General features: G+C 40.3%; 1 protein-coding gene across 1 annotated transcript in view; it reads left to right on the top strand.

Moving 5' to 3' along the window:
- The first annotated feature begins 970 nt into the window (after window positions 1-970).
- KCNA4 (potassium voltage-gated channel subfamily A member 4) overlaps window positions 971-24,740 on the top strand; it is a 56,129-nt gene continuing 32,359 nt past the window's right edge. The window contains exons 1-2 of the mRNA XM_027979580.3: window positions 971-1,391; window positions 4,508-11,770. Of these exons, the coding sequence (XP_027835381.1) occupies window positions 5,285-7,261 (1,977 nt within the window). The 5' untranslated portion in view covers window positions 971-1,391; window positions 4,508-5,284 and the 3' untranslated portion in view covers window positions 7,262-11,770. The remainder of the gene's footprint in view (window positions 1,392-4,507; window positions 11,771-24,740) is intronic.

Raw genomic sequence — 24,740 nt, 5'->3', positions numbered from 1 at the left:
GAGGAGCCGCTGCGGGCGCACTCGCCCCTCCACGAGGTGTTGGGGTATGTGGGGGGAGTGCTTTTTTTGTTGTTCAATGGAAGTGGGTGGCATTGGAGATCCGACCACTAGGACAGAGATCTCCCGGGAGCCAAACCTCTCGCCAACGTATTTCTTTTTGCAACAACAGGTTCCCCGAGGGCTGGCCCCGCCGCCGGGAAGGACTGGCAACCTGTTCGTAGACCTTTGACTCTCCTAACTCGGACCTCAGCCTCCCTTTCGTAGCCCTTGGCCTGGGCCCGATTCGAATTTCAGTAATCCTTCCCTTCTCCGAGTCCAACACCTGTGTAAAGTCGGTCTCCTCCGCGCCGGAGACTTCCGACCCCAGAGTTGAGGCCAACAAACTCCCCACAAGGAGGCGGAGACCGAGGGGTCTGGGCGCGCTTGCGGGCGACCGGACAGCTCCGGGCTGGCGGCCTCGCCAGGGATGCCCCCGGGGTTCCCAACCCCACACACTCGTTATGATGCCGGGCTGGGGGGGCTGTGTGTTTGCAGCGGGGTGGGGTGGTGGGTGGGGTACCGGGGGAGATGCAGAGAAAACGCTTCAGGAAGAGGAGAAGACACCTAGAAGCACCTTGCGGTCGAGCCTGGACCTGCCGCCGAAGTCACCTCTTCCAGCCTCTCCTGACGTTTCTGCCCTGCCGTCGGGACCCCATTTCAGCTTCAAAGGGGACACCTCTCCCTCTGCGATTAGCTCCTCGCCCCTGGGGGCCCCCATCTGGGGACCCTGGAACGCTGCCCACTGGCTCCCGAGAGCTTCGGCGACTGGGGGCCAGGCCGGGGGCCGGGCAGCCGCGGCGTCGTGACTGCGCCCGCCCCGCCGCGCCTGGAGGCGCCCCTGGCGACCGCGGTGAACGCCCCACCCTCGGACGGCCCTGGCCCCGCCCCCGGCCGGCGCGCGCTCCCGGCCAGGGGAGGCGTGTGCTGCTTCAGCAGCCAGCGAGAGAGCGAGAGGGATGGATATTGGAGGAGGAATTCGGGCTTAACAAGTGATCGCTGCTGTCTAGGATATATATTTTTTTTTCTGGGGAACCTTGACTTTTCCCTGTCGAGCCCTTCTGTGCTGAACTCCAGAGGAAGCAGGAGTCTTGGGGTCTTCCCTGGGGCAGCCCTGATCCTTACCCCCCGGCTCCAGCAGCTAGGACTCTGTGCCCTCACGCCCCCACCCCCCGCCCTCGACCAGGCAGTAGAACTTGTTCCGTGGATATTTGGGAGCTCCCACCTGCCACACCGGAGCGATTCCTTCCACCCCCAAGATCCTTCTTCCCCTCCTCCAGCTGTTGCAGCTTGAGGGTGAAAAAAAGCAAACCGGGGATTTTCTTTATTTTTATTTTGCACCCCGCCTGGGAATGGTAAGTATGACACCTCTCTTACCTTTCCTCTCCTCTCCTCTTTGGCTATTAAGAAACAGTGGACATTTGAGGGATAAATAATATCGAGAATGTGACAGAAGGGCATGAATGGAAGACGGTTAAAAATAAAACAGGAGGTGGGAGAAGGGAGGTGCAGATGCTGCGCGGCGCTCCGGGGGGCCAACAGTTGTTATTTTCCCAACCCCGGGGATGGGGTGCGTGCGCCCTGGTTAATGTGCCCGAGCGGGAACCTAGGTCTGGAGGCGAGGGCGCGATTAAAGATGTCGTTTCCCAACGAGGTGGGGTTTAGATTTAGCATCGTTTTGTCTCATCTCAGACTCACCGGTTCTATTTCTTTGAGAACAGCTGGTGAAGGGGTTTGAATTGTTGCTTCTCCCAACATTTGGGGTTGAGTGCGTTTTCTGAGCATTTGAGCAATACATAGAGACTATATAAATGGCGTGCGTTGAAGTGTGTATTTCTCACGGTATTGGCCCTTGGAATTCTCTCAATCTTTTTCTCCTTTTCTCTCTCTGATAAGGTTCAGGTACCACCCTACAGTTGCAGGAATTAGCACTGAGTGAGGAAAACAGCCTTGTTGTTGGGGGTGGGGTGGGAGGAGGAGGGGCGCGATGCTTGACTCTTGTTTGGGGGCGCAGGAATTGGGGAATAGGTAGTCAGCAAAATTCTATTAGTTCGTGGTGTTAAAGAGGAAAGGATATTCCCCTGCAAGGTCTCTTCATAAAGTCTCCTGCAAGGTCTCCCTCATAAAGTCTCCTGAGAGTCAGCTTCAGCAGATTCTCCTAACATGAATACCTTGAGGGGAGAAGGAAGAGAGATTGTAAACTAGTCTGATTTGCTGGTTGGAAGGATTTTTTCATCTTTTTTCTTTTCTTTCTTTTTTCTCCCTTTTTATAGACTCTTCCTCCTCTTCTTCTAAGATGAGAATAGTGAGATAACTGGTAACAAATTAGAAGGACGATAATTTGCTCTATGTACAGTGGAGGAGGGAGTTAAGTAAACAAAAAAAATTAACAAACCCAAGTAAAGAAGTAAGTAAATAAGAAACTATTTGGTGTAAAGAGGGCAAGTCTAGCTCTCCTGCAGAGTTGATTGTGAATTAGAAGACCCTCTAACTCATGACCTTCCGGGAGTCAGTTCCTTTGGTGGAAGAGGGGGTGTGCGTAGTATAAGAATTCACAGGCGCTTTGGTTACACTGGGGCTGTATTTAACTAGTGTATTATAACTGCTTTGAGGGGGTTGGGGAAGAAACTGAGGAAACTCTCAGGCTGTTCGGCTTGTGGAAGTCTTTAAAGGATGTTGGCCTGACCCTCCACAGAGAAGATAGATATTTGGAGACCTTGTGAGAGTGAGCATTTCAGAGTAGAAAATGATCCTGGGAGTCAGGCAAAGGAGGACACCAAACCAGAAAGCTTCAGAGGTGTATTTTCTAGGTTCTTTGTCCCAGTCAATCTCACTTCTTGTCCTGGGAGAATGTGATTGATCTGGAAGGGATGCATGATCCGAAAGACTTTTGTTTGCTGCTTCCCCAACTGTTACTTGATAAAACCTGGGTGTGTTTAGTCTTCTAGGCCAACAGGATTCAGCAGCAGGTGGTCAAGAGGTGGGTCCTGTTAATGGCTCCAGGAAGCCATTTCTCTTATGCTCCCCAAGAGCTCCCGGTAACTGAGGTTGGTAGCTGCCCTGAATCCTGGCTGTTGTTATCCTCCCCAATTCTCTGGGTCACTCTACATTCTTGGAAGTCTTGTTGGACCCAGGGAAGGGAAGACGCAAGAGGAGACAGGAGAAGCGAGATTAAGACAGGGACATTTACAGGTTCTGGCAGAGGAGATGAGTTAGTTGGACCTACAGAGAACAAACTAAGGAAGAATGAAGGTCAGGAGTACTAGGTGACAGGGAGAACAGGAGAGGGCTGCAGGGAAGATGTGATCAGGAAGTGGCAGATTGGAAATAAAGGGAAGGAGGGAGGGAGGGAAAAGAGAGGGGGATTTGGGCCATAGAAATTATGGGTAAATTATAGGGAAGAACGTATCATAGGCTGAAAACAAAGTACATACAAACTGGGATTTGAAACATAAGGAGACAGTCCTTGAGCAAAGTGTAGGAGGAAGCATCAAGGTGAACATGGGGGAACTGCAAGGAGAGTAGATGATTATTAGAGAAGTGGAAACTGGGATTAGCTCCTAGGTTGTGGGTGGTAGGGCGTGTTCTGGAGTCTGGGGAACAGAAAAACAACAACAGGGACATGCTTCAGGGAGTTAGGGAATGCCAACTTAATACAGACCATTCGCGAGCCTCAAAATGTCCTGGATGACTTCATGTTCTGTCCTTCCCCTGCTTTGACAGTGGTCTAAGGATATATGCATTTGGGGGTGGGGAGATTGACCATAAAGTATTATTATGTTATTAATAACTGCAAGCCTTTATTGATATTCCTCACATACAAGGTACTGTGGTGTTCTGTCAACATCAGTTATCTCATTTAATCCTTACACAAGTGGTATGGGAGAGGTTGTATTATTATCTGCACTTTGTAGATGAGGTGACTGATGCTTGTTCGAGTGGTGGAACCTGGATTAAAGAAAACTGGTTTTTCCAACTCCTCTAATCCTGAATCAAGTCAGAGGGGTGGAAGGCCACTGAATTCAGAAATACTTGATGAGTGGAAATTTGAAAAAAATGCCTTGAGATCAATGAATGATGGAAACAGCTGTAAAGTGACAACATTGTTATTGTGGAATGAAGAGGGTGACAGTGAGAATTAAGACCTAGCATGAGTGAAAAGGCGGACTGAAAGAAGAACCATATGGGTCGAGAGTGGAGAGAGGAAAAATAATTAAATTATGATGAAAGTAGACAGTGCTGAAATGATAGCCAAAGAAAAAGGATAGAAGGATATTTAGTGAGAAGGAGATTTAACAACCTGCCCCATTACTACTCCTTGGAAATTTATAGTCGCTTTGGTGCTTTATATAATGGCTTGCTTGCTTGAGGAGAAGAGAAAGAAGTGTATGTAAAAGAAATACTCAGGTTGCTCTTTATTATTTGATTCTTTTTATTTTTCTCCCATGCTTGTTTCCCTTCCTTTTTCCAGGTGAAGTGGCTTCTTCTGCATGATTTTAGCTGAAGGATGCTCTGCATTTCCTTGATTTCTATGGAGACCTCAGAGCTGGGCTTGCCCCCCACTGACACCTCATCTTGCATCTACTCTACCTCCCAAGGTCTTTGCCTCTACAGCTAGCTCAACATTGCCCCTAGGTCCAGGAAGCCTGTGATGAACTTAAGGGGAGAGCCGGGAGAATCATCCTGCTAGGCTTTGAGTGGCAATGCCTGGACATACTTCAAATCACATGTTAACATGGGTCAGGCTGTCACTAGAAGGCAAGTGCTAAGACTTAAAGGCTTATTTGCATTTTATTTAAATTTCATGGACTGAGCTTTGGACAATTTCCATGGCAGAAAAAATATATTCCATTCTCTAGGCACAACTGCCAGCGGTCGGCTACTTGGTGTCGTTGAAACTTTCAGCATCAAGACCAATGACATCCTGGTTGTAGTTCCAGATTTGAACACCCACCCCCAAACAGGTGTTTGGGAAACCCTGACATTTTCTGACTTTTAATTGAAAGTGCCAGGCCATCTCTCCAGAGAAGCCACACTCTGGAGAGCAACGTTGAATCCCTGAGAAGAGAGAGCATGGGGCGTGCTGATTTAAAAACAGAAAATGCAAAGTTGGACTGAAAATATCCTTCGTCTTCCAAGCAATCTGCTTAAGGGTTCCAAACTTACCTTAATTTGGTGAGAAAAGAATCTGCCCTATTTTTCTTTCTTCTTCTCCAACTGGAACCAGCCATTTCCCCAAACCGCCACCATGGAGGTTGCAATGGTGAGTGCGGAGAGCTCAGGGTGCAACAGTCACATGCCTTATGGTTACGCGGCTCAGGCCCGGGCCCGCGAGCGCGAGAGGCTGGCTCACTCGAGGGCGGCTGCGGCTGCCGCGGTGGCCGCGGCCACAGCTGCGGTGGAAGGTGGCGGGGGCTCTGGAGGGGGCGCCCACCACCACCACCCATCGCGCGGGGCCTGCACCTCCCACGACCCCCAGAGCAGCAGGGGAAGTCGGAGGAGGAGGCGACAGCGCCCGGAGAAGAAGAAAGTCCACCATCGGCAGGGCAGCTTCCCTCACTGCTCCGACCTGATGCCCAGTGGCTCGGAGGAGAAGATCCTGCGGGATCTAAGTGAGGAGGACGAAGAGGAGGACGACGAGGAGGACGAGGAAGAGGAGGGAAGGTTTTATTACAGCGAGGAAGACCACGGCGAGGAGTGTTCCTACACCGACCTGCTGGCACAGGACGATGGAGGCGGCGGCGGCGGCGGCGGCGGTGGCTACAGCTCCGTCCGCTACAGTGACTGCTGTGAACGCGTGGTGATCAACGTCTCGGGTCTGCGCTTCGAGACCCAGATGAAAACCCTGGCCCAGTTTCCCGAGACTTTGCTGGGGGACCCTGAGAAGAGGACTCAGTATTTCGACCCTCTGCGCAACGAGTATTTTTTCGACAGAAACAGGCCTAGCTTTGATGCCATCTTATATTATTACCAGTCAGGGGGCCGCCTGAAGAGGCCAGTCAACGTCCCCTTTGATATCTTCACCGAGGAGGTGAAGTTCTACCAGCTGGGGGAGGAGGCACTGCTCAAGTTTCGGGAGGACGAGGGCTTTGTGAGAGAGGAGGAGGACAGGGCCTTGCCGGAGAACGAATTTAAGAAGCAGATCTGGCTGCTCTTTGAGTATCCGGAGAGCTCCAGTCCAGCCAGGGGCATAGCCATTGTCTCCGTCCTGGTCATCCTCATCTCCATCGTCATCTTCTGCCTGGAAACCTTGCCGGAGTTTCGGGACGACAGGGATCTCATCATGGCCCTGAGCACAGGCGGGCACGGTGGGTTGTTGAACGACACGTCGGCTCCCCACCCGGAGAACTCAGGGCACACGATCTTCAACGACCCCTTCTTCATCGTGGAGACAGTGTGCATTGTGTGGTTTTCTTTCGAGTTTGTGGTTCGCTGCTTTGCTTGTCCCAGCCAAGCCCTCTTCTTCAAAAACATCATGAACGTCATTGACATCGTCTCCATTTTGCCTTACTTCATCACGCTGGGCACGGATCTGGCCCAGCAGCAGGGGGGTGGCAACGGGCAGCAGCAGCAGGCCATGTCTTTTGCCATCCTCAGGATCATCCGTCTGGTCCGAGTATTCCGGATCTTCAAGCTCTCCAGACACTCCAAAGGCCTGCAGATCCTGGGCCACACGCTCCGAGCCAGCATGCGCGAGCTAGGCCTCCTGATCTTCTTCCTCTTCATCGGGGTCATTCTCTTCTCCAGCGCTGTGTATTTCGCGGAGGCGGATGAGCCGACCACCCACTTCCAAAGCATCCCCGATGCATTTTGGTGGGCCGTGGTGACTATGACAACCGTGGGCTACGGGGACATGAAGCCTATCACGGTGGGGGGCAAGATCGTAGGGTCTCTGTGTGCCATTGCAGGTGTCTTAACCATCGCTCTGCCCGTGCCGGTGATTGTCTCTAACTTTAACTATTTCTACCACAGAGAGACTGAAAATGAGGAACAGACACAGCTTACACAGAATGCAGTCAGTTGCCCATACCTCCCTTCTAATTTGCTGAAGAAATTTCGGAGCTCTACTTCTTCTTCCCTGGGGGACAAGTCAGAGTATCTAGAGATGGAAGAAGGAGTTAAGGAATCTCTCTGTGCAAAGGAGAAGTGTCAGGGAAAGGGGGATGACAGTGAGACAGATAAAAACAACTGTTCTAATGCGAAGGCTGTGGAGACCGACGTGTGAATCTCACTCTCCACCCGACGCTGCCCGCTCCCCCAATCCCAGCATCTCCAAATATATTTATGCATAGAGAGTGCAGTTATGAAAATGATATATGCAAATGAATCCAATGCATACAGTAGTACACCATTTAATGGTTATACATGGCATAATTGTTACTAAACTTGTATAACATATCAAATAAATGATACATCTTGGAGACGAGGGAGGCTTAAGTAGGAGCAAATCTATCTTTATATATTTTTATTAGAATGCAAGAATTTTGCACATTAACTGGAAGAGATGTTAAAAGTAAAGATAGTTCCCTGGAGAGAATGTGTGTGTGTGTGTGTGTGTGTGTGTGTGTGTGTGTGTGTGTGTGTGCTGTGTGTGCGCATATGTGTGTATGTACAAGTAAATTGTCAACATTGTTAGTAATCGTGCAGTGATGGGAAAAGTTGGCATTTTGAAGTATTTACTATGTAAGAACTAATGAATTTGAGCAGTTGTTTATTCAGTGCTTTAATAGCATTTCATGTCTTTGGATTCCATAGCTGTTGTTTTTTAAAAATTGTAAGAAATACTATGTAGAAAAAAGAAAGTGAATTATTTAATAGAATGTAGGTCACAATTTTATCTTGGATTTAATTAAAGTTTATTTTTAACTGGAAATTAACTTTTAAAAAGGCTGCAGGGGCCTTTAGAAATTGATTATATTTTATTATTAATTTTGGGAAGATGTGACATCAAATGCCTAACAATAATGGAAGAAAGGAAATCAGAGAAACTGTAACGAATTTTGTTCACAGATAACAGGACTGGAATTTTCTTTACTTTTATTTTTTCCTTTGCACTACTTTATATGCTGGAGATTGAGAGAGACTTCATACTGTGAATGTTTACAAATGTAACAGTTCAATGACCATCATTGGAAGAATGATTTCTTAGTCTTATTTTATTGTTCTCTTATTTTTTTGTGTATAAGACAAATGGCCACACAGATAGCAGCACATGATTCCCTTCTTTTTTAAAATCTCAATAATTGATCTGCAAAGGGGCTATGAAGTCAAATTTAGCAAATGAATCTTTTGAAATTGGTCTGTTAACAATGATGCTTCTGAAACCATATTATTTTATATATTCTTCTGCCTTTAAAGCCAGAATAATTTAACCAAAGTTAATGCATGCACTGAAAGAATTCTTGAAGAAATAAGATGCCCAGCAGCTACAGTGATTATGGCTTAAGAGCTTTCTATTAAATGTGCAATATAAATGCTAGATTTACTAAGTTCATTTATTTGTGCAGCGACTTAAGGGCAGAACGTGGGGATTCACCTCCGAATTCAGCATTCTATTTGCTCAAATTGAAAGAACTGGTGTCAAAACATTGGGTTTCCACATCACCATCATTATCATTTTTATGAAAGGAATTTATGACACTTATAACTGAATTTAACTCACAGCAAGGTGTTCTAGAATGTGAGGTAACAGCTAGTGATGTGACTTACATTGTTAAGTCATCAAGAGATGTAGGTTAGCAAACTCAGAATGCATAAGAGGCCTTATTCTCCAATATTTTAACTTATGTTCTTTATAAAATGGTTGTTCTGAGGTCTGGGGGAAAAGTGCTATGGAAGGTATCTCAGCACATAATGAACTCTGACAACTGTGAACTTTAAAAAAAAAAAAAAAAAGAGCTATAGTAGCTTTTCTCAAGACATAACCCCAGGCCATCATTTGATAATAACATAAATCTATCTCTCCTTTAATGATACTTAAAATTCAAAGTAAATTCAACGTTGGATTTAAAACCCAAGTTTTATCCTGTTTTCTTCACCCTTTCTCCACCACGATAGAGGTACACCTCTCAAGAACACCTTTTGGAGAATGAAAAACAGCGGCAGTGGGGGAATATGGGGGTCAATTGAGTGTGCAGACCAAAAATCTCTAGTGGGCAACAGAGAGTGACAGAACAAGGAAATGCCATCTTGTAACAAGACTTCCAAGGTGGCATTTTAATACATTTTGGATTTAGAGCAAAAATGCAGCAAACATTGCTAGGGTAACACTGTTCAGGTTGGTCACTGTTCATTTGGGAAGGTTTCACTGTTCTTCTCTGCTCCTCCAGTTTCCTTTTATTGAAAAAGAGGACACATAGTGCATTTGTTATGTCACGGAGATTTTACAGAAGGCAAATGAGAACATGTGAAAACTCTGAAATGCAGAGTTCTGTATAGATGCCTGACGTTATGTCTACAGTGCTTCATGCTCCTCTGGGAGAAAAAGAGGTTTAGAACCCTTGAGTTACATGGTTTATTAGTCTATTGTAAAAATCATGGATGGTTTCTTTAATTTTGAGCTCCTTACAAGCAGATGATTTGCAGACACAAGATAGCCTGTCATTGAATGATTAGTTTCTTCTCTTGGGGGAAGATCCCAGGCATGTTGTGATATAAAAACATTGGCTCCGTGTACAAGATACCATGTATCTTTTGCTGTACCCAACTAGGTCAGATTATATCTTGAAATAGTTTAAATGTTCTGTGGCATTGGTTGTTTATTGACCATGCTATAATAGCAATAGCAGTGATTTGGCTGTTGAGAAAATGTATTTTGTTGGTTCTACAGCATCTCCTTGAATCTGAAAAGTTACATTAAATTGTATTGCTATGTATTGGAGTTGGTAATTCTGAGAATCCAGAATTTAGGAAATTCTGTAATATAGTCATTTAGAGACCCTAAGGGTTGTTTCTTTATCTTACATGGTTTTCTTAAGGGTCAAGAAGTGACAGCAGGGGCTTCCAAACCTAATATTACTAGGTTATCACTAAATGTTTGTGCTTTTTTTTTTTTTTTCCTGCAAGACACATTTATTCTAGGATGTCTGGATCTTGATTCCACACTAGGAAGGAGGCATTTAAGCCCTCAAGACTTGTATAGGAACACTTCTGTGTGGGACAGTTCCCTTATACAGAATGTGTGAAGGTAGATTCCTCAGTGCAACGGAATGTTTTCTTTCCAAATCACAGCTGGACAAAGTTCTTTAGTACCATTTGTGAATGTTTTATACTAAAATATGCTTCTAGGGGTTATTTGTAACTGATTTCAGTTCAGTTCAGATTAGCAAACGGTATTTTCTTCAAGGCCACCATACACATTTGATTGTAACATAAAAGAAAGATGACCCTATTTAGAGATTTGAATTCTTGGGATCTGGGATCCTTTTGTTGCTTTTTAGATGATAATAAATGTTACCAAAAGTACAATGTTTGAGGATTATCCTAATCAGAGTCTTTTCAAGGGTAGATGCATTGTTCTCTTTTGCAAATCCTTGGGAAGGAAACAGTTATGCATAACAGTTATGGGAGAGATGGGGGATTTAAATACTCCTTTGATTTTCTGTGAAAAGGGAGCTTGTGGGTTCCTGAGGTGTGACAGCTGGTTTAGGGGTCCAGGGTCAACTCGTTGACTGTGGGCACATCATTTCTAGTCCCTGATTCTCAGGTGTTTGTTTTTAAATGTACAGTCAGGTGACTAGGCGACATATCAAGCTAATTTAGTGTTTTCTTCAATTCCACAGAATGTTGGTGCTAGAAGGAATTAAATGATAATGTAGCCCAATCAAATGATAATGTAGCCCTCACTCATACCAGCCTTGGTTTTGTAGTTAAGTAGTAAGAACAAAACAGTTTTAAAATCTCCCTGTTAGGTTAAATGCAGAACCAGGAGTTTCAAATTTAGCTTTAGAGTGCGAACTAAACCAAATAAATTGGGTTTATGTTGAAGCTGCTTATTCTAGCAACTTCTAAAGCAAAGAGACTCACTTATTAAAAAATAACTCCTCAGTCTCCAGTTGAATATACATGATGGTGAAAGTTGGTAAGTAAACATTTTGATTTCTTGCTTTGTTATAGTACAGTCTTGTCAGTAAACAGTGCCAACCTGTGCTGGGGAACTCATTTTATGCTGAGACACATGTAGTGTTTCACAAGTGCTGCTGCTTTCCTTGTCAAATTTGTTTTAAACAGGATCGCTGAAGCTCTGAAAATCTTCATTAAGCTTGTGTTGAAATAGAATTCAGTATATGGAATAAGAAATATCTAAGGGAAATACTCTGAGTTACATACATACATATATACTTTTTCCCTGTTTTCTTGGAAGTCAACATTAACCAGTGGAAAATTGTTTTTAATTGCATCGGAATCATAAACATCAGCACCTCTATGTCCCAAGAGAATCGGGTAGGGTTGCTGATTTTCAGATTGTGATGCATCTTCAGCACTAACATTGTAGCTATTCCTCGGTAAAGTGGGAAATAAATACACCTCGGTTCGGTTTACTTTTTTAAGTGAACGTGTGGTGTTCTTATGCGCGCGATGCAGAGTGTAACATCCCTCTCTATTTTTTTTTTTATTGATACAGTTTAGAATGATTACGGGTTGTCATTCAATGACAAAGGGGCCTGTTCCAGGAAATCTTCCTGACCCAAAAGCCATTTTGAATTCTGCAAGGGACATTTGGTGTGAACAAAAGGTACCTCTTGGTTTTCCTGTCTGGAAAGAAGCTTGACTCAAAACACAGAGTTCCTCAGGCCAATGTTTTCACCACTACAGGTTAGAAGACAATCCTACTCTCTAGGATGGAGGTCACAAAGATCTGTTTGAAAGAAGGTTGTGGAGTGGTTTGTGTTTAAGATTGAAGGGACCAGACCTATTGATTCAGTAAGTGGGAATATGTACTTTTAAAATGTGAATTAAGGTTAGGACTGCGATATGAGTGTTATTTCTGGCTTAGTTTTCTGTTTCCATAGCATCCCTAATTTCTCATAGTGCCTTCCCAAAGTATGCTAATACATATTAGACCATATGACCCAACTGGAGGTTCAGAAAATATGGTTACTTTATTTATGGTAATAAGTTAATCCCAGAGTATGAGTTAGGTGATTTGAAAAACAGCAAATACTGAATGAGCTACAGCTCTAAGTGAGACCCTAGCACATCTCCTTTGGGGCCTGTAGGTAATACTACGTGGAATTGATGTATAAGGCAAGTGATGTGCTAAATAAGAAGTTTTGCTGTCATCTAGGAAAGAATAGTTCCACATTCCCTTGTCATGGTGTTGCTGATCTGCAATTCAGTTTTTAATCCATTTGCTATCATTGGTATCTTTGAAGGAGAATTTGTATCTTGAGTACTAGGAACTAAGTAATAGTTGACCCGCAGATATTCAACTTTTGCTTCCTGACCTGCAAATTATCTATTGTACAGATTTTCCATAGCTAGTTTCTCATTTGAGGCTGGCTTTACTCAAACTCAGAACCATTGTCTCCCATTAAACAGCCAGTCTAGAAATGCAATATCATAAAAAGAAAGCAATGTAGTACAAAGAATCAAGAAATATACAGAAATCAGAAAGCCAAGAAAACCCTGACTGGGAAGCCAAGTCTATTATTCAGATCAATGCGTCACATAGGTTAGAGTGAAGTATGGAGGATTTAGGGGTATCCCTTGTCATGGCTTCTCACCAGTAGCAGAGATAACTAAATGGTGACTGTCATGGTGGATGACATAAAGCAGAGATAAGTCACTGGAAGAATATACATTGTGAACATTTTCTGTGAAGCCAGTGGAAATCCCAACATATTTCTGTTGTTCGGTCACTAAGTCATGTCCGACTCTTTGCACCCTTATGGACTGCAGCCTGCCAGGCTTCTCTGTCCCTCACTACTCCCAAAGTTTGCCCAACTTCATGTCTACTGAACTGGTGATACCATCCAACCATCTCACCCTTTGCTGCCCTCTTCTCCTTTTGCCTTCAGTCTTTCTCAGCATCAGGGTCTTTTCCAATGAGTTAGCTGTTTGCATCAGGTGGCCAAAGTATTGGAGCTTCTTTAACAACTTACTTTAACAATGATCTTAATAGGAATTTGTAGGAATAATTAATAAATGTGGAAAATATGCTGTCTTTTCCCAGTTTTTGGTATTATGTGGAAATGCACTTGGATTGTTTTTGATGATTCTGTAGACCAGAGACATATTTTTAAAGCCAAAGAGCATGAAGGCATTTTTATCCACAGTAAGCTACTTGCTGTTGAGGGGTTGATCAGTCACCTCTTAAATCAGTCAAAGGACTTAAATAGCCCCTGTAGATGTGACCTAAAGTTGTGTCAATGCTGAGCCAAAGAATTATGTTTGTTTTAGCATAATTAGATTAATATATTCATATGTTTATATATAGCATATGTGTCATTTTCTGCCTTTATTCTGGCAAAGATATATATGCAAATGAACGGTCTGAGGCACTAAAAGAAACTTCTTAAAGTGAAATGACAATGTGTAAATATCATGTGTTTGGGGAAATGGTAACACTTAAGGATGGAAGAGTCTTCATACTCTACATTGGATTTTTATGCCATACAGCCACTGTGGTATTAGGGTTAAGCTCTGAGACATTCCACTGGGTAAGAAGATGTGGAGTTCATTGTCAGGCAAGGTTTATATTTTATGGAACACTGTAAAATGTCTATTTTACTCTTCATGGACATTATATAAAGGGTGTATATAAACTGGACTATATGGCTCCACAGATCTACTCTGTGCTCTCTAGAAGTAGATTGACTTGAAGCCGTTTTATCTTTCTGCATTTTTGTTGTATCTGTTGTTCGTTCTTAATTCTCTTAGGTTCAGTTATAGGATTAAAAGTGTCAGGATATTGTTTTTTGTTTTTGCTTTGGTGAATGTTCCAGTATCTTTCAGCCTCTGAGGGCACTCACATACAAAACTGGAAAGTGCGAAGTTCTGTATCTTTCAGAGACTAGGCCTATATTTTCTGAACTCTCTCAGCGATAGAGGCCACATTTGTTAATATGGACAATGCATGCTATTCTGTTTATAAACCTAATTCACTCGTACCTGAATAGACTGGTGATTCTCCTCCTTGGAGAGTGCTAGCGGTGTTGATGGCACCTGAGCGAGTCTTTTTTTCTCCTTCAATTGGTAGGGATCATGAGCTGAATGAGGCTTTCATTTGCTATCAGGCAGGGTAGGAAATAATTAATGAAGCTCCTCCTGGACTAAAATCTGTCAAAAGGTGATAGAATCTCTAGGGATGTAGTAAGATTTTATATTTCTGTGATTTTTTTTTTTTTTTTTTTGCAATTTCTTGTCAGTGTCTTATTGGCATTACTATTGGAAGATAGATTTTAGTTTTTGGATAGTTTACCTAATATTAACAGGACTTTTGATAAGAAAATAGAGACTGTGAGTTCTACATTATCTTATTAGCTTCAAGAGTATCTCTAATTAAATACTTTTAGAAATTAATTTGAGATTTGGAGATTGCAGTATCTATCTAGAGCCATTTATTTAGAGGGAAGAGTTATCCTATAAATAATGATTCATTTATTCAGATTTTGTGAGAGGATGTTTTTCTTCCCTTTATTGTGTCTTTTCTACATTTTATTTAAATTTATGAATATATTTGAATTGTGGATATAAATGCTTATCTTCCAGCAGACCAGGTGAAATAGTTGGTTATGAATTACTAGAGAATGACAAGAGTGTTTGATGATCTGTTTTGCAGCTTTGGCTGTTAAATGATCTAGAAACTGATTTCAGTATATTTGAAACATGACGTAGGGAAATACGTATATAACATAATACCATCTAGATGACGGAGAAGGAGTGCTAGGAATAAATTTTCCTTCTGGGTTTAGAAATCTCAGAGTTCTTTACCTGCCTCTTCCAGACTTGATGCAGCCAATGAGAAGCTAGTAAACTGCCTTTTTTTTTTTTTTTTCTTGCAGTAGCAGCAGGATATAAGAAGAATGGGAACTAAGTGGGAGATAAGGGAGTGAGGGGGGAGGGTAAGGGACAAAGAGTTATGCCTAAATGAAGTCATTAATTGGATGGCGAAAATAGCTAGCTCAGTCTAAACAGTACTTTCTTTGATAGTGCTGCCTACTAATATGTGTTAACCCAATAAATACAGAAAAGTGAGTTTATCACTTGGTATTGGTACCAGACTTGGTAGGCCTGTGTTTGTATAGGTTGCAATATCCTAATTCCCTTTGCTCCTAGTCTTTGGGAGCACTCACATTCAAAACCATAAATCTTGCTGAGAATTAAAGCTACCTGTCTTATTAAACTCACCTTTCCCTTCAGAGCAAGGGATTCTTTCACGTCCTCAGACGATTACCACTTGGGCAATTACTATATTTCACAGGGAATAATTCCCTCCTCTCATCTCACTCCCTCATCCTAATACAGAATGTTATTGTGGTAGGGTATTAAAACCAGTACCGAATTAAGCAACCAATTGAAGCCTTGGGAGTGAATGTCACTAATACAGAGCTGAATGATGTGTTTATGTTGGTTAATGCTCGTGTGCAATTCTTAGAGGAATGAAAAGAAAATCATAAAATCTGTGCAGCAACAAAATTAGAACTCCTTGCTGCTGTCATATGCTCCTTGCTGATTTAGCTGCTGCTCATCCACAGAGAAGAGGTGTTATTTCACTACTAGAATTCACATACTTCACAAGCTGCAAGGCAGTGTGACAAACAGTGGAGAAAGGGTTAGATTAGACAGATGAAGATGAAGTAATGTACAGTATTTTAAAGTGGGAATTGTCTTGTGTTTCCAGGGTATATTTACGCACTCAAGGGACTAAACAGACATTTTGGAGGGGAAAGGTTACTTAGGAATTACCGTTTCTTTTTTGTTTGTCCATGGTATCACTGTTGGAGATCAGTCTAGCATGGGATAAATCCTGCTGTCATCGCTAAAATAAGCTGAAAATAATATGCTGGAAACACTTTTTTTGGTTTGTTTGTTTCTGTTATATAAAGCTGTAGTTACGTTATAAGCTTTGCAAGAGAGATTAGAAAGTCATTCGACTTTCAAACATTTTACTGCATCCCTAAAGAATTTGAAAAGGAAATAGAAGATTCTAATATAAGTTCCAACTAAGTATAAACTGGTTCCAGATAAAGTGTTCAACGCTTTCCTTTTTTGTTTCCTCTTTGAGGTTTCCTCCTCAGTTATCAGGCCTGTTGCTTTTAAACAGCAGAGATCGACATGTAAAATGCTTGGCACCCCCACTCACTTTTGTTTCAACAAAAGCCCAAATTGGGAATGCTTCAACCATCCCAGGTTCACAGATTTCTCAGGGAAAGCTTTTTTTGTGTAGGTAGACATCTAGGTAGATGTCTTCCCATTTTATAAATCGGGTCATGCCCGTGCATACCCAGAAAGCTTCTATGATCACCTGAAATGTGAGACTATTAGGTTCAGTTATTATGTTAGGTTATTTTCTACCTATTACTGAACAGCTGGGATTTTAGAAACAGCTGGATGATTAGTTGTATATTTTCCTTTTTTTTTCCACCCAGATGCTTTATTACTGTGTAGAAACAACCCCAGTGTGGAATGAGCTGGGAGTAAAATAGCAAAAATCTTGCCACTGTTGTTATTAGGAACATAATGAAGAAAATTAAGGGCAAACAGTTTTGAATGTTGTTTACTTTAAAAGCATGTTGTTAGAAGCAATGCACTCATTTCCATTCCTGGACAAAGCAACTGATTTACCAACTTTTTAAATGGCTCTGGCGATAGTCCTCAGGCTGCTGAAGTTCTGCTTTGGCAGTTACATTTTACTTGCTTAAGGGGAAGTGTCTACATATGAGGAGACATCACCTGAGTTTTCCATTCACTGTTGGCAAGGGGAGCTGACAGAGCAGGCAGGCTCCCGTCCTCTCACTCACCAGGGTCTATTTTTAGATTGGTCCCTTTGTGACTAACTTCAGCCCTAACTAGAGGGGTTGAAATTCGAAGACAACACTGTTTTATTATGAACATTTGCAGGTTTATAAAACTGTTTGGAATTGTGAAAGGGACACATTTAATTCAGGCGCTGTTTGTTGGTTCCTCATCCAGGGCTAAAATTAGAATAACTTCTTTTCTTTCACCAATTATTTTTTTCAAAAGAGGTTTGTTAAGCTCGCATTAAGTGACTGGGCTGTGCTTGCATTCCAATCTCTAAATGAACTAACACTTCAGAGAATCAGTCTAAGTAGAAGGATTTTTGAATTAAGGAAAGATTTATTCTTCTTGTTTATTATTACTATTACCCCCTCTCTTCCCACTAGAATCTATATGCATGACTGGGTCTGGTTTCTCTTTAGAGAATAAATTGCCAGGGTATCATGCTTTATTAATACATTTTATAAATTCTATCTCGTGTCTGTAAAGTGCTTCCATTTCTATAATAGCTTCTATTTAAACTGCATAGTAAATGGGACCAGATTCAACTTGCCAATTTTTCAGGATTCTTGCTCATATAATAACAATTTCCAGTGCTTTCAAACAGTAATCACCTCTACAAAGAGTATTTACTTATTTTAATTGCCAGAATTTATATTTCTTCTATTTGATAACATGTGATTATAACTCAGGAGGAGAGAGGCAAAGATTTGACGGAAATAATAAACATCTGTGAAACAGTAAACAATAATTGTATTTTTTAATTCCAAAGTAGATTTTTTTCTAGGACCATGGTTCTTTTGTTCCACAAAAAACAGTTGTTAAGTACATCTTTATGTTCCTTTTTCCTTGGGAATAATATGAGTGTCACTGATGGTGCATTTTCAAATTTTGACTTGAGTAAAGACCGGAGTTCTTTGAATAAATGTAAAAAAGATTGTGCTTCTTGTGGACTAACTACCTAGGCAAGCCAGATGAGACTGCGTCAATTACATATCTAAATCAGGGCAGTTGAGGCTGCTGTTTGGAATTTTTCTGAGATGCCTTCTGTCTGCATTGCTTAGATCACATAAGTGTTTGCTCAAATGTCTATTTGCTTTCAAGATGCTGTCTTGATTTCTTTCTCTTGGAATTAAGGCTGTCATATTTGAAATTCGGTTGTAGTAACATGTTAAGCTTTCTATATCTAGCTTTAACTTCTTCAGAACAACTCAAACTTCTATGAGATTTATCTTCAGGAACATCATTTTTCATTTTCTGAGTGTTTCAGAACATACGTTAGTGACCCTGCATTTTAGTCTTCATTCAGGTCAAGCAACCATTTTCTTTAATTGAAGCTGCTTCTGATTTGAAGCCAGAACAATTGGTCGGGTCAGTGAAAGGAAGAAAAAAAACCCAAGGTGATGTCTGGCATTGTGAAGTCACTGATTCAATTTTGCTTCTTAAAAGTCATTAGTATGAAACGCATCCTAGATTCCTTTTAAATTTGGGGAGTTTTCAAGTACTATCTGTTCTGTCAGGGAAATACCTTTCATTATAAAACCATTATTTTGTGGGATTTTCTTCTTTTTTTTTCTTTTTACTTGAGCAAATTGCAGCTATTCCTGTCCCTTAGCAATAGGACATTCTACACACTTAAAAGCAAAAAAGCCATTGTTTATGTGATTTCTTAAAACTAACATGGTTTTCCCTTCACAATTTTTCCTGAAAGTATTTGCAAACTTTTAAAAGGTATAGTTTAGCCTAAATTAGCAAAATACATAGTTAATATTTGACGATTTTTAGCAAATAGCTGACTTGCTCATTATTTACTGTGAAGAAGGACTCTTGCAATTTTTTTTAACACATTAGGTATTGGAAATGAAAATACATATATTTATTTATAATTTCTGAAAGAGACTGAAGGTAACAGCAAAATGTTTTGTGTGGTTCATTCAGAAGTCCTTAAACAGAAGCCAGTTGCACCGAAAATATATCAGATTTATCTACACCTAACTAGAGAATGTAATTTAGAAACGTGATATTACATTAAGTATGTTGTATTTCTGAAATTTTAAAATAAATTCGTATTATATAACATTACCTATATTTAGAGCCTTAAAAAAAACTCTCAATAGTCTAATGGGTGTGTGTGAATGTTCTCAGAATAGAGTTTGACAATTTAAAAGCCTATTTCCCTGGAAGAGCTATATGTTTGCAGAAGAAGAGTTACTTTGTGTACACATTTGAATATAAATATATGACTCAAATTGTAACTTTTTAACTTTTTTATTTTTTTACTTTACAGTACTGTATTGGTTTTGCCATCCATTGACATGAATCCACCACAGGTGTACATGAGTTCCCAAGCCTGAACCCCTCCTCCCACCTCCCTCCCCATCTCATCTCTCTGGGTCATCCCAGTGCACCAGCCCCAAGCATCCTGTATCCTGTATCGAACCTAGACTAGCGATTCGTTTCTTACATGATAGTATACATGTTTCAACGCCATTCTCCCAAATCATCCCACCCTCTCCCGTTAGATCTTGATCTTAAATTTGGTTTCATTTTTTCAGGTATCAACTGGATAGTTTCTGTGACATTAAATAATCATTAATTATTTGTTTCTATTAGAATAAAACTTTATCTTAAAAATAAGAGGGACTAATAGTGTGTACAGGTTGACCCCTAGAGAATTAGTGTATAAAACAAACATTTCTTTTTTCACTGTTCATGTAGAGCCATTTCTCAGTAATTATGTTTTTCTGCTTTTTAAAAATTTGAGACTCACATTGTTTAACTAAGTATTTATTGCAATCTACTCATGCTCTTTGTCAAAACCTGACTATTTGCCATAGGAGAAATAAACCTCTTGGCCCCCACAGAGTAGTTTTAAAAGCATCTTGTAATAAAACTCTCACCAGAAAGATGGTTCCATGGTAGATATTCAAGGACAGTATTATAGGCAGCTCTAGGGTCATTTAATGAAAAGTTGTAACTTAAGTGATTCAATTTCACTTAAAAAAGGAAAAGAAGCCTATATTCTTATCAAGTCGAATGTTACCATAGGTCCAATCTTTTAAATTAGTGGATGATCAAATGAAAAATTGGGGGTGGGGTATAGATAGTTTTGCTGTTAAATAAAATAACATTTTAATTTTAATAGTTCCATTCTTACCTCTGAAAACACATTCTAATTATAGGAGATGCTTAGTTTTCTAACTGGCAGATAAGAAGAGCAAGAAGTTCAAGTCAGATTAATCAGAATAAGCAGAATTTGTTTTTTGTGGTGTTTATGCTTGTGGCTATAATACAAACTGATTATCCTATAATTTGTATCATTTGCATGTTAATATCATCATATTTTAATAACTTCCAGGGGACGTTATAATTAATGATTTCCAGGGAAGCCTAGGTGGTAAATTTGGGCTGTGTGCATTGCAGCCAGCTACCATTTAGCAGATGCGCAGACATGGTCATAGAGTTTGCCACTGTCTATATCACTGTTAGTACTGTAAACATATTTGTGCTGAAAGCTTATTTTTCATTTCTTCCTTAGGTTCTCAGAGAAGAGTGTTTACTTTTTATTTAATTTTAGAAAATCATTATTTTTTTAGGAGAATGTATTGATTCTGTCCATGAAATGGAGATCATGTGGCAATAGAGTGTGGAAGAAGTAATTGTGTATTTTTCATAGTTTTGGCCACTGAGGTTGTCTGTTCATTTCCAAATCAAAACTTATATATGTTTTTCCTTGATTGGATAAAGTGATTGATGTCTGCTTCTTATCCGTGTGAAGTGGTTTAAAAGAAAGTCATACACAGCTGAGAAAAGAGTCATCATTTGTATTCATACTAGTGGAAGATAAGCTCGAGACTTAAGCCTGGCTTGTGCTACTACTTAATGACATGGTAAACTCAAGCGGGTGTGGTGTGCCCCATGCATTCCGGCAAATTGTAAGAGGTTCTGGAATCATTTGAATTGTGCCTTTATCTTGATGAGGTTGACCAAAGTATTTATTCATTGCTTTTGTAGAGGCTGAGCAGATGTTTTCATACATTTTTTTAAAGTACTGTTGAAGTCTGTTTATTTCATGCTTATATTTCACAGTATAATATAATGATCACATGTAACCATGAGGGCATATGATCAATAAACAAAAAGAATAATAGTTACGTAGTTAAGGCCTAAGGAGTTATTTAAAATATTTTTTTAAACTAAAATCATATTACCCTGTTATATTCTCAATATATAGAATAGAGAAAAGACGAGGGGGGTGTTTCTCTATTCCAACTCCTTTTTTCCTATGCATTGTTATCCTACCTCATTATAATTATAATATATTTATAATCTGAGTTGTGTTTTTTTCCTGATCATAATATCATTAGCTTTTCCTTAGTGTCACTACATAGTTTTTTATTATTCTTTTAAATTTTGCATGATTTTGTGTCTGCACCATAATCTGTCAAATCATTGTGCATAGTTTTCTTGTCCATTTCTGTATGATGGCTATTTTTTAGATTGCTTAATTTATTTACTTTTAAATAACACTAATATCTTCCTGAATATAATATTTTTTAAGAAGCTGCTATTTTTTTTAAACTAGCTTCACAATAGTAGTTTTTTTAAATAGAGATTTTAATTTGAAATGCTATTGCAGTCTTTTCCAGTATAATATGTTAAAAATAAATCTAGTGGGGTAAGAAATAAATTTTGAAAATAATTTATTTGCTGTTCTCTGCAGTTTAGCAAACATTAGTCATTTTACTATTATCAATAATGTAATGGCTATATACTGACCTTAGCTTTGCCTATTCATATAGTGAATTGTTTTACATGATAAATATTGCTTGAACAGCTCATGACAAAGTGGTACATATTAGTTCTCTTCTCTCCTATTGTAATCAGATTCTTGTACCTTTTCATTTGGTTTTTGGTGATCAAGATAATTATATATTCAGCCCTTAGTATCCATGAGAGATTGGTTCTAGGACTCCCATCAGACACCAAATCCAATAATTCTTAAGTCCTTTTTATAAAATGGTGTAGTATTTGTATATAATCTACACACACCCTCTTATATACTTTAAATCATTCCTTGATTACTTATAATACCTAATACAATGTAAATGTTGTGGACAGAGTTGTACATACAATATAAGTGCTATGTTAATAGTTGTCAGCAATGTGGCAAATTCAAGTTTTGCTTCTTTTGGAATTTGCTAGAATTTTTTTTCCCCCCAAATTTTTCATCCATGGTTGGTTGAATCCAAGGATGTGGAGTCCATGGATATGGAGGCCCAACTGTATCTCTTTCTGTTTATTACCTGAGGGGCTTGCCTTCAGCTCTCTAATCTCTCTTAACCCTACCACCACTCAAGCCTTTCATCTGTCCTTAAGACAACATACTCTCCTGAAATCCTGATCTCCGTGTGGCTTGTGAATGATTTCATGGTAATTTCATCATGGGATATTTAATAACAGGGGATAGGTTTTATCTCCAGCTCCATTTCTCCTCCTTCTCTTCTCTTTTTCCTTCTTTTCCTTCAATTCTGTTTCTTCTCTCTCTCTCTTTCTCCATTGCATATCTAGCTTTTCAGATGAAAACAGTTTGAAAACTGTTGAGATTCAAGCCAAGCAGTCTGTCTCTGTAAGAGAACTGAGCTATGTAGGCTATTGAATTTCACAGAGATTAAATGTTATATTCTTATGGTACTTGTCTCTGGAAATAATACAGGTTATCCCTGGGAATATTAATTCCTGCTCTTGAGGAATAATCTCTGTTTGATGAACTTCTTGGATTCAGTATTTGAATGAAAAAAACTAGGGGTGGGGAACAGGAATGGATAATTTTTTTTTTCTTCTTTTCGTTGGCAGTTAAAAGCACATTTTTAGCTACTTTTTCCAAGACTCCTAAATGGATTTATGAAATTTTTGAAAAACTGCTGATTTTAAACTCTGAGCGCATAATGCTTGTTTCTTATTATCTGCTTATCTTTGGAAATACTGGTTTTGGAGAATTTAGCTGTTTCCACTTATTCCTGGAGCCCCCTCTTGCTTTAGGAAGAAATAGTAGTAATAAGCAAGTTTTTTTTTTTTTTTTTTAAGGTTCGAAACAACTTGTAGTATCCCGTGGACAGCTTGCTTACTACATTTCTTTTATTGTACCTTTCAGAGAGAGAAGTCTTGGTATCTTAAACCATAACTATGGGGTTTAAGGGTCAGTTGTTCCAATAAAAAGGCAGTAAGGCCAGGAGTCAAATCTCAGTTTCTAGAACAAACAAGTAAAGAAATTAGAACATTTTAATTCACTAAGTGAAACAGTGAGATTATGAATAATGCTTACATTTTTGAACATTTACTAGTTGTGTTTGGGGATAATTTCTGTGCACTGGCATGGTTGTACCAATTATTTAAATGCCGAAATGTTGTTTGTACTGATTGGTTCCCAGCAGACTCTCTGGAGCTTACCAAGTGCCCCAAAGTCTTGGCTCCTCCCTTCAAATCTCTTCAAGATCCATGCATTAAACTCCTGGCATGTCAGGGGCCCTCTAAAACTCAGCTCCACTGCTAAGGCCATGATTTATCTTAATTGTTTGTGCTTTATCAGTTGTAAGTACATTTAAAATATCATTCCTGATGTGAGGCCAGTCTTCAGGTGATCCAGTAGTTGTAGCATTTCTGGATTTTGTTTCTAGTTCGGACACCAACTTTAGCTTCAGGTACTGTAAATCTACTTCTTCTATGCCTTAGTCTATCCATTTGCACCAGGGTGTGAGGAAACTAGACTCATAGAAAGGATGGACATATACCAGTTGGAATTTGTCTAGTGATCAAAGGTTTTAATTATATCTTGGTTTACATGTTGGTATGTAGATCAATTAGCATTTTCTGTGTATCAGGCTAAAACCTAGTGGCTTAAAACAACAGACAGTTATTAGGCATGATTTTGTAGGGTGACAATTTGGATTAAGTTCTGCTGGTTGGTTTTTATTCTGGTCTTACCAAAGATTCTACATATGAGTACAGTTAGCTGAGTGGACTGCTTCTGGCCGATTGATCCCAGATGGCCTCAAACAAATATTTTAAATTAATGGGGGTGATCAATCCATGTGCTTCCAGCATTTATTGGTAGCAGGACAATCTGTGCTTCTTCACATGGCAGTTGGGTTCCAAAAGCAGCAAAAGAAGGCAAAGATGAGGTAAGCACTTCTCAAACCTCTGCTTACATCTTCTTTGCCAACATCCCATTATCCAAACAAGATACATGGCCAAGCCCAGATTCAAGGGAGTGGAGAAACAGAGTTCTCTTTGTGATTAGAGAAGTTATAAAATATTTGTGGCCATTTTTCAGTTGATGACAACATGATCAAATTTCTTCTGATAGAGAATCTATCCCAGAACATGGGAATTCCCTGGCAGTCCAGTTGTTAGGATTCTACACTTTCACTGCTGGGGTGCTGGTTCAATCCTTAGTTGGGGAACTAAGATCCTGCAAGCCATGTGGCACAGCCACCCGCCCCCCCAAACAACAACAACAACAACAAAAATTTATCCCAGAACAAATAGCTGTCCCTGTGCATAGAGAGAATGCAGGGGAAAAAGAATATTTTAATTTAGCTCACTTTTAAAACTTCTGCCTAGTGTACTTTGGGGCATTTATGGACTCTGGGTTATATGTGCTTGTGAAGGAAGTAGTTTATAACAAGTGCTTTAAAGTTATTTTTTATCTCTTACTTTAAAAAAAATTTTTCTTTCTGAGA

The sequence above is a fragment of the Ovis aries genome, chromosome 15 (genome assembly GCF_016772045.2).
Source record: "Ovis aries strain OAR_USU_Benz2616 breed Rambouillet chromosome 15, ARS-UI_Ramb_v3.0, whole genome shotgun sequence".
Taxonomy (NCBI): Eukaryota; Metazoa; Chordata; class Mammalia; order Artiodactyla; family Bovidae; genus Ovis; species Ovis aries.
Note: the sequence above shows the minus strand (reverse complement) of the source record. Positions and strands in the feature narration are given on the sequence as shown.